The sequence below is a fragment of the Idiotropiscis lumnitzeri genome, chromosome 13 (genome assembly GCF_059441095.1).
Source record: "Idiotropiscis lumnitzeri isolate Australia: NSW breed Sydney's pygmy pipehorse chromosome 13, RoL_Ilum_1.0, whole genome shotgun sequence".
NCBI classification, from domain to species: Eukaryota; Metazoa; Chordata; class Actinopteri; order Syngnathiformes; family Syngnathidae; genus Idiotropiscis; species Idiotropiscis lumnitzeri.
The window spans coordinates 14933065-14943494 of NC_142403.1; the positions used below are offsets into that span (position 1 = coordinate 14933065).

The 10430-nt window shown below is 42.0% G+C and overlaps 1 protein-coding gene across 2 annotated transcripts; it reads left to right on the forward strand.

The window, feature by feature from the left end:
* The first annotated feature begins 233 nt into the window (after positions 1-233).
* On the forward strand, positions 234-9712 carry il23r (interleukin 23 receptor). 2 transcript variants are annotated; one of them, XM_088312712.1, is made up of 16 exons: positions 234-1120; positions 1196-1331; positions 1928-2106; positions 2644-2767; positions 2846-3003; positions 3163-3305; positions 3403-3559; positions 4338-4420; positions 5194-5398; positions 5559-5759; positions 5885-5983; positions 6319-6474; positions 7044-7184; positions 7414-7498; positions 7608-7698; positions 7922-9712. In XM_088312712.1, the coding sequence occupies exons 1-16, from the start codon at positions 1081-1083 to the stop codon at positions 8402-8404; spliced, it is 2481 nt and encodes an 826-aa protein (XP_088168838.1). In that variant the 5' UTR covers positions 234-1080; the 3' UTR covers positions 8405-9712. The 2 variants fall into 2 exon arrangements, with proteins under 2 accessions (XP_088168838.1, XP_088168839.1); XM_088312713.1 differs by having other exon boundaries at positions 1199-1331.
* The last annotated feature ends 718 nt before the right edge of the window (positions 9713-10430 follow it).

The window sequence follows — 10430 nt, forward strand, 5'->3', positions numbered from 1 at the left end:
TACATTGTGGCAGGTTGCGTGTTGAAATGGGAACAGTTGCATGTGAACGTCATCTTGCGGTGAGTCAAGTAGGACACCTGTTGACTTGAAGGCTCCTGTCACTAGACCCGCACGTCACTAAACCGGGTCACTGGCCTTGTTTCTCTTTCGCTCTCTCTCAATCTCTCTCTTTCTCTGTTTCTCTCTTGCTCTTTAGCTCTCTCTCTCTCTCCCTCTCTTGTTCTCTCTTGCTCTTTAACTCTCTCTTGCTTTCTCTCTGTGTCTTTCTCTCTCTTTCTACCTTTCTTGCTCTCTCTCACTCACTCGCTTTCTTGCTCTTTAACTCTCTTTCTCTTGCAGTATCTCTCTCCCTCTCTCTTGTTCTTTCTCTCTCTCTCTCTTCTTCCCTCTCTCTCATTGTCTTTAACTCTCTTTTTCCCTTTCTTGCTCTCTCTGTCTCACTCGCTCACTGTCTCGCTCCTTACCGCTCTCTTTTTTCGTGCACTGGCTCTCTCGCCTCTCTTTCTCACTCTGTCTCCCTCCATCTGTCTCTCTCTTTCTCTCTCTCTCCCTCTCTTGTTCTCTCTCTAGCTCTTTAACTCTCTCGCTCTCTCTAAATCTCTCTTTCTCTCTCTATATATAATTCTCTTTTCCCTTTCTTGCTCTCTCTCACTTACTCACTTTCTTTAACTCTCTCTTTCTCTTGCAGTGGCTCTCTCCCTCTCTTACACTCTCTCTCTCTCTCTCTTCTTCCCTCTCTCTCGTACTTTAACTTTCTTTCTCTCTCTCTCACCCTGACACTCTCTCTTGCTCACTCTCACACTCTTTAACTCTCTCTTTCTCTCTCTCGCCTTGGCTCTCTTGCCTCTCTCTCACTCTGTCTCCCTCCATCCGTCTCTGTCTCTCTCTCTCTCTCTCTCTCTCTCTCTCTCTCTCTCGCCCACGTGAAACACATGCAATAGCACTGAGTGCCATCTTAACACGTTGCTCAGTTCGGCTGTTCAACTCTTATCAGATGGACACTCCACAAAATGTCAAAAGCAATCGCTTGACGCCAGGAAGTTGTTCCACTGGTGTGACACTTTCAGTGCTGTGCTTGCGATGACCCTCTGGAGATGCTTCATCACGCTTCTCCTCAGCAGTGAGTATTTTGTGGCTTTTTTTCGCACTCACACGTTCAAAAAGGCGACCACGTCTGTCTTTTTTCCCTTCCCAGTAGGAAGTGGCCCACTCTTTGGCGGCTGCCAGGAGTTTGACGACAGCTTGGGCCACCTCAGCGTGGAGCCGCCCTCGCCCTTCTTGCTGGGCTCAGACCTCCGGGTGTACTGCCACATAAACAAGTGTGGATGGAGGTAAGAACCCAGAGACAAAATATTAGGCACAGGTGCACACCATTAAATGAAAGTCAAAATTATTGCTTTTGCTGATTTGACTGTTCATCAATAGTACTGACATTACACAAATAATAAAAAGTCCAAATAAAAAAGCAAATTTTGAAGTCAGTCATTATTCTAAAAGCAGAAGAAATGTGAATACAAAGTATCAAAATAACCATAAAATAAGTAATAAACCAATCAAAATAGAGGTGGATTATAAATTCTGTGTTTATAAAATTAATAAAGTAAAGTAAAACTCGAAATTTATCAGTCATAAAAAACATGTTTTAATAGAGCTATATTAAGAACTGGCTATACAATAAGAAATGAAAATAATTTGAAATTTAACAAAAGGAAAAATAAATGATCTAATAATAACAAAATAAAAAAAATAGTCACATTGAAAAAAGTAATGCAAAGAAAAAATAATAGCAGAACCATTTGTGCAGGTGTTGAAAATTACAAAAAGTAATAAAAGTATAATTAAGTAATACAATAACAAAAAAAATTAATAAAATAAGAAAGTGGAAGTACAAATCCCTGAAATAATGATGATGTTTGCCGCCTTGCAGGTCCAAAGTGTCTTTGGTGTTGAAGCCGCAACCCGTGTCTCAGTGGATGAGGAACGACTGCAGCCCCGTCGTGGAGTTCAGGCTGCCCGACATCAGGCGGCCCCGATTCCACCTGCTCTGCAGGCTTCACAGAAACGGTGTCGACAACATTATCGGAGGGATAAGCCTGCAAGGCGGCTGTACGTACCAAAGCGAGCATCTCGCATCTGCTGGCCAATGGGTAGTGGCAGTTTTAGACCAATTTTGTGGAGGAGTGAGGAACAAAAACAAACAAAAAATTAGGTAATCGTAATATTAAAAAGAATGGAACCAAGAAAAATAATTACCAGTCGGAGTGGTAGAATTAGGCCAATAAAAACAAATGTAACCATACTATTACTACAGCTACTACTAAATAAATGTATACAAGTAATTAATAACAGCGTAATTACACATTTTATGCAAATAATAAACGTTAACAGAGTAAATCTAAAATGTTGATGATAGAGGGTTGGATGATAGATAGATTGACTTAGCTAGCTATCGAGCTAGCTATATACAGTACCTAGCTGTATAGATCGATAGAAACAGTGGTGGTTTCTGGCATGTGCTATATGTGTGGCCTCACATGGCGGCATGGTGGTGGGATTCTTGGACGGCCTCTGACTAGATAGCAAGCTAGCTAAAAATGTCAAATTAGCGTAATGGATAACAAAAAGCGTTTTCCATCACCAAAGGGCCCCCAGATAAGCCGGAGAACATCACCTGCGAGACTACCGCGCACTCCCCCTGGGTTGAGTGCCACTGGCAGGCTGGGCGCGACACCTACGTGGCCACTTCCTACAAGGTGTCACTCATCAGGTCAGCTGTCAATCACGCAACGACGGCTCGGATTGACTCGCAAAAGCTAACAGTTGTACGTGTGTGTGTCACCCTCAGTGGAAACCGCGCATGGAATTGGTCCTCAGAGGCAGATAAGGTGGTACTACCAAAAGCAGAGTTGGATGAGAATCAGCGGTACCGGCTGGTGGTTAGCGCGGACAACCGCTTTGGACGCTCACGCTCGAATCCGTTTACGCTCCAGACCACAAATATACGTGAGCAAGCAAGAAATGCACACCTGACCTAAAAAGACAAATTCGCAAGGCAACACTTACCATTAAAGTACACAGAATTGTTGCCAAATTTAATTTTTGGTAAATGCATAACCGGTAAATAAAAATGAACTAATAGGACTACCTCGAATTCAATGGCAGTCATACCCCAAAGCCCTCGCATCACCCGAGTCCATTTCGGGAACTCCTCCACCCTGGCGGCCATGTTGCGGTGGGACACCCCCGAAGACATGTCACAGCTCACCACTTCTGTCAGACTCCGCCCAGCCAACTCTTCCTCCTGGGTAAAAAAAAAATTAAATCCATAAAAGCCAGATTACCCGCTCCGGGCTGGGTGTGCTTCCTGCGGTGACCACGCTCCTCCCGCCTCGTATCGTTTAGAATGTGAGAGATGCCACGCGGCTCAGCCAGGACGAGATACGAGTGGACGGCCTGGAACCCCTGGTAGAATATCGATTCCAGATGAGGACGTGTGCCACGGAAACCAGGAAATGCAGCAAATGGAGTTCAGAGGTGACGAGCAGAAGTCCTGGAAAAGGTAAGGTCAATTTTCCTGTTTCATGTTTTATATTGTTTCTTTTTCTAAAGTGATACATTACACTTAAAGTACAAAATGAAGTACAGGTAACGTCTTAGTTGGATTTATACCTTAAATATAACAAAAGTGCACGCCTCCCTAATCACCAAGGGAGATTCCCCAGGGCTGCGTCTTGGGGGCCCCTGCTTTTCATGATCAACTTCCTCCGATTGGGCCTCATTTCTCAAACCTTTCCTTCAAACCCAACATGTCCTCTCTTACCTCCTGCTAATCAGAAATTAATTCCCGATTCGCCTATCGCTAATCATCAAAAGTTGCATAATATAAAACCATAAGATAGAGTTTAACGTTAAATTTCTTTTCAACTTAAAAACATCAGATTTGCGCTGATGACTTCTTCTCAACCTAATGCATTCGTTTCACCTCGATATCCGATAAGATTTTTACTGTTTCTAAATCTAAGAAAGGTTTTCTGGCACTTTTACTGTTGGAAAGAAAATCTGGCATCCTTTGTACAAATATTACAAGTTGGCTACTGTAGCATTAGCAATGCTAGTTTCATTAGCCCGTCTTTAGCTGTTCCTATTATGTGTTTGCCTTACGCTAGCAGACTTTGTAGGACAAATTTAGGTTACATCCATTCAGTGTATTTCTCTTATGTTCAGTTGGGGGCGGTAAAAAAGAGTTTGAGGCAAATGTGCCACGAAAGCAAAGTGGACAATTGAGAGGATAAAACTATCATTGATGACTAATGAGTTTCCTGTGCGTTTATCTTTAGGACCGTCTCAGCCGCTACGTGTGTGGCGGATATTGAGCAATCACCGGAACAGCTCACTGCAGACTGTCACGGTTTTGTGGAAGGTAACATGTTGTCTGGAGATATTCAACATTTTAAAGTAGACATAGTGTGCCGTGATATTTCTCTCGATTTAAAATCAGATCCGAGATGCTTTATTGAAAGCTGTCCGACATTTCTGGGTCAAAATACACAAAGGCTAAATAATTATCGTACATTTGACATCCACTTGTCACTTTCTAGGTGAAATCACTCGGTTTAGGAGGTTGGTTCTGTTTCATGCAGATGCCAAGTAGGTCTTTCGTAACTATAGCAGGCGGGGCGAGGGCGCTGTGACAAAGCAAGCAGCTACTTATTGTTGCCATGGTCGTGACTTTTACAAAAGAAAAGTGTCAAAGCTCGAGAAAGTGATTGAGGGGGCGGTTATTATGTACAAATGCAGGAGATAATCTACCCTCTGTGTCCAGACTACAAATAGCACTTGTGCAAAGTGACTACTGGCTAACAAGCGAGCGTGCTCCCATTTGAAAGTATTTTCACGGGGGAAAGCAGCACTTCAACACCAAGTTGCTAAGTTACATTCGTCAATTAGCATAGCGGATCCTCCCGTGTGGTACTTGCAGTGAACCCTGCTCTGTTCTTTAATGCTAATCTGCTTGCTAATGCTAATCTGCGTGAATACTGAGTTTACTTTTTGCCTTTTGCAAGATGTGCTTCTGTGTCGTTCCTTGATTACACCGGATGTTCACCCAGACTAGCTGCCCTGTCATTGGAGTAGCGATTCGGTATAAGGACCGTGTTGGGTAAATTAGACAAATTGTTGCATCGCAATCTCTAGGTACCTCCTCCAGAGTCATTCAGTGGTCAGGTAGAGTGCTACAAGATGGACCTGGGCCGCGGTCTGGCGACAAGGGAAGTCATCTGTGCCAAGTGCCTGTGCCGGTTTTCCCTTGAGGTGCCAACTGATCTTCCGGCGCTTACCGTCAGTGTGGTCACCACTTATGGGACGTCGCCACCAGCCAGCGTGCCCCTCACATTCACAGGTGCACTTCCGATTTAGAGTGCAATTTTATTTTATATATATATATATACACACACAACATTGAGCAGCCCTACATTAATCTTTTTTACACTGTTGTGAAAAAGAAATGTATTTATGGTGAAATGGTAGCAACAAGGATAACTTTGCATGTTGCCATTCAGGTGATGAAGGGCCTGCTATCAGGCCTGCTGATCTCATAGCTAACAGAAGCGCTATGCTAGTCTCCTGGGAGTGGGCTAGACCAAGGGCACCAGGAAGGGAATGGCTGTACTATGTGCTGGAATGGACTAGCGTGCCTTTGGGAAAAGGTGAGCTAGGCTGGATGCAAGTGGCCTTGGATCAAGACAAGGCAAGAATCACAGGTAAAATAACAAACACAAGGTCAAAAATAGTAAATGAACTTTGAGACTCTTTTTCAGAACTGCACTGACACCCAGTGGATAGCTGTTGTATTACACTCAATGTGCCTGTGATTTCCCGTTTTCAGACCTGTCTGTGGGCGTGAGGTACAACTTCTCAGTGTATGCAGTGAACACGCGAGGAGTCAGCACGCCGTCCTCTATCCTGGCCTACTTAGGACAGCTCAGTAATACACTCCTGCATGCATTTTACTTATTTATTTACAACATACGTAAAGTGAAGCACTTTATTTTCACACAAACAAAATAAAACATAATAAAATGGAAACTGTGATGTCCTTCCGTTTTCTACTTTTATAAAATGGATGAAAGTTATTTTCCCCAATCATTTCAAATTTAAACATTTATAGCACATTTAGATTTTTATTAGTATTAAATTTAGCTTTTTAAAAAAAAAAAATCACGTAATTCTAGAGCGTTAGATAAATAGAAATTTCAAATCCATTTGGAAATAAGGCTGTAACACAAGAAAATGTGCTAAACGTGACATCACACTTTTCAGAACCCGACGCAGGTCCCAGCGTGTCGGCGCTGGACCACAACGCCACACACCTCCTGATCCAGTGGGAAGACCCCGCCGTGGAGCAGCAGAGGGGCTTCATCAACAACTACACTGTTTATCTGAGGACCCCCCACCTGCACAGTCGAGAAATCCCAGGTGAACAAAAGCATCAAAGCGAGACAAATACAAACACGAGCAAGTGTGGAGAGAGAAGTGGGACATGTGAAAGACTGTGATTCATACAGCATTGCCCTCTCATGGACATTTTGAGTACTACAAGTATGCTTTCATTTTGACGATCGTTTTTTTTTTTTTTAATAAAAAAATAAAATATTCATTAAATAAAATGAACTGTCAATTAACTGCCAGGGTAAGTGTTTAGTGGCAGTTAGTGTTTCAAACTGTATTATTTCTAGCTATTTTTCAAGTTTGTAGTTAGGGTTACAAATCATGGGTCAAAGCCAGGGTTAGGATTCTAAAAAGTTCAAGTCAGCCTTTCAGAGGTTTGTTGTCTATCTTTATTTTGTTTTTCCCTTAAATACTTTACTTCCTTTGTTCCTCCCTTCCTTCTTTCCTACCAGACAAATGTATCGACGGAAAGGTAGTGTCCTCCCTCCACTCTTTCCCGTCTTCCTACCTCCCTTCCTTCCAAACTGCCTTCCTGTACCTTCATTCTTTTCATCTTCCATCCCTTGTGTGAGACTGTTGATGGTTATTGTTGTCAGTGGTGGTGGCTGTGTCACGTCACAGACAGACATGGCTGAAGTGTCCCCAGGGCACAGTGGCCATCCAGATGTCTGCCTCCACCTCTGCCGGAGAAGGCCAGCGCGGGAACCTCATCTATTCTCGGCCCCCGGAGCCTGCAGGTGCCTAATCATGACATTGCTTCAACAATAAAAACTACAGAATGTATTGTACAATGTGAGAGTTGGAAAATTTAAAGATTCTGAATAATAGAAAAGCAAGAATTTGGAAAATGTGAAAAAAATCTTTCTTAATGTCTTTAATGAGCTAAACATACTTTTTCGTGAAAATTTGATATTGTCGTGAAGGAAAACATTCTTTTTTTTATGAAATGGTTTGTTTTTTGTTCAGCTGGACTGGCCATGATGGTGTTCCCTGTGTTGGCTGTGGTGGCCGTCACATTACAGCTGGCGTGCTGGAGCTCTGTGAGACGAAGGTTTGAAAAAAAAAAAAGAAATTTTACTCACAAGAAGTGCCCGTTTGAGCTCTGTTGTTAAGCGAAACAACAATGTGTGTGCGCGTGTGTGTGTCTGTGTGATGATCAGGATCAAAGCAACATGTACATTGTGTGGACCTGACTGGTTGGTGGAGAAGCTTCCCAAGCCAGGAAACAGCCAAGCCATCAAACTACTGGGGGTAGGACACTTCATTAGGTACCCATGTGCCATCCAATATAAAACATTGTTAGCAATATTGTCACATTTTTAAACATTTTTCTTTACATTGTCATATTATCAATAATAATGGTGGCGATGATGCATTCTTTTTATGATTGCTTTTGCAACTCAGAGTGGTTTTTGCGTGATGAATACTCAAGTCAATAAATATCCACTATAAGAATAATAATCTCCATCTTTAGCTGGACGTCTGGAGCGAGCCGTCCTTCTCGTACACCGACAGCGACCCCCCGCTGTCCCCTATCAGTTTTGCCTCCGGTGAGGATTCGTACCCCTCCGTCCCCTACGTCCAGCATCCCACCAAAGCCGAGACCAGATTTCTGGAGACGGTTGTCATGGCAACGCTGCAACACGGTTACAAACCTCAGCTGACTGTGGTCCCACGAGTAAACCAGCCAGATCAGGACCAGATGGCCCACACGGGGGATGTCTTGGGTTCCGGCGGATTTGGACCAACCCTGGGGAACTTGCTGTCAAGGTTGGAGTCGGACTCCTCCGCCTGGCCCCGCACGCAGGGATTGGACTGGGGCAGAAGCAATTGGGGGGACCTCGAAGACCATCGCTCTGTGGTGGATTTACAAGGAGAAACTGTGGTGGAGGTCTCGCTGACTGGTGGCTACATCCCACAAATCTGCATTCCCAGCAGCGGGCAGGAAGCAGAATAACCAACACTGATGGTGTTCATTCATCCTGTCTGCATTTAGTTGGAAACCGTACAAAAGTAAGCACAACCTCCATGAGACATGAATTTTTGTAAATTTTTGCATTACTTTAAAGAACTTTATTTAAAAAATGTTTTTCCGGAGTCACTTAAAATTATGTCGGTATTGTACTAATTACAGTGCATATTTTGAACAATATTGTGCCAAATTCGGGTGTGGAGAGCATCAATATGGTACCTTGATCCAAATTTTTGGGTAGCAAACGTTCCCTAAAAATGATAGTTTTCTCTTTATTTCAGTGTACTATTTTGTACAATAGTCTACTAAATTCTCAATAGGGATTACTGATTTAATTCCTTTTCAAGTAAGCAAAGTTGCCACTATTTATGTTAGTTTTCTTTTTAACTATATCTTTCAAAATAAAAGGGCATTAAACAAAAAACACGTACAAAATTATGCAATTTTAAACAACTCCTAATAAATTTTCATGAAGACCGTGTATACATATATATATATATATATATATTTATATATATATACATACATACATATACATATATATGACGCAAAGATTCACTAAAACGCTTTTTTTTTTTTTTTTTTACATTTTGTACAAAATTCCACGTCATTTTTGAGATGACGGATTCTGCTTCAAACCTCCGCCAAGACAGCGGCTTATTTAAAATGGTCAGTTTTCTAGGACGGGTTCAAAATTAGCAAGGTCGCATTAAAGTTTCTCTTAAAAAAAAAAAAGTTGCTTGTCTATTTATGAACTTTTTGTGTAATGTCACACTAAATTCTTGCGTTAACAGCGTCAACCGGCTTTCAATTTGAACCTGTCGATTGACAATGTACTATTTTGTATTTTTCTTTTTTTTTTTTTTTAAACAATATCAAACTAAAGTCCCTCAACCTGTTTCCTCCTTATTAAAGTGATATATATATATTTTTTTTTTTCAAAAGTGTTTTTGTTTGTACTTTTTTGTACAACACGCTACCAAACAACAGTCCCAATATGGTCTTATGAATTCAACCTCTGTCAAGGCTAAATGAATGTTTTTCTAGAATGGCCACTTTTCTTAGAATTACAACGCATTATAGTGTACTTTTTTTGTTGTTTATGGTAACGTTTTTGTCGAAAGTCTTACAAGGAACGATAATGTTGTGTAATCTGATTTAAACCTCCACCAAGCCAGAAGCCAAACCCTTTTAAAACATAAAAACAATTAGCATAGCATTCGGGGTCAGCGTTAGCGTAGCATTCTGTTGTCAACGTGTGGCATGAGTAAATTAAAACCACACTGCAAGTCAGTTGTCTGTTTCCTTAAATTCAATGTAACTTTTTTTTTTGCAACTTCCTGAGGCTTGTCTCACTTCCCTTTACCACCCCCGCGCCACAGGCACACTCAGCTCAATGTAAAACATTACAACTGAAAGGTCATGCCAGAAGCTTTTTTTTTTATTTGTTGTTGTCCCAGTCAGAGGATATGCTTTGTAGATGTCAGGGAAAGTCCCACAGTGAATCTCGTTATGAGGCTGTCATGCTTGAAAGGAGTTCCCAGATGCGCGGAAACTGTGATGAGGAGAACTGTGGGAAATTGTGTCGAGTCTCTGGTAGCTGAGCTAAGTGGAAATGCTATATTAAGATAAAATGAGAAAAGATTACGTTTGAGACATTGCGTTAAATGTCTGGTAGCGTAACGCAAGACAGCTTAACGCAGCGACATGTATCGCAAAGTCGTAACGGCATCATATAGTGCAGCGAAATGTAGCATAATGTAACATAACGTAATAATTCATAGAAATAAAGGTGTATTGTTTTGTATTGTATAAGGTAGCATGCAATCACGAAACATGACATACGTAAAGCAACGTTACGTGACATCACAGCATCGGTGTCAAACTCAAGGCCCGGGGGCCAGATCTGGCCCGCGACCTCATTTTATGTGGCCCGCAAAGGGCAAACAATGTGCGTCAACTTCCTGTTTCGAGCGCATTTATTTCTCTTTTAACAACATTGAGATATAAG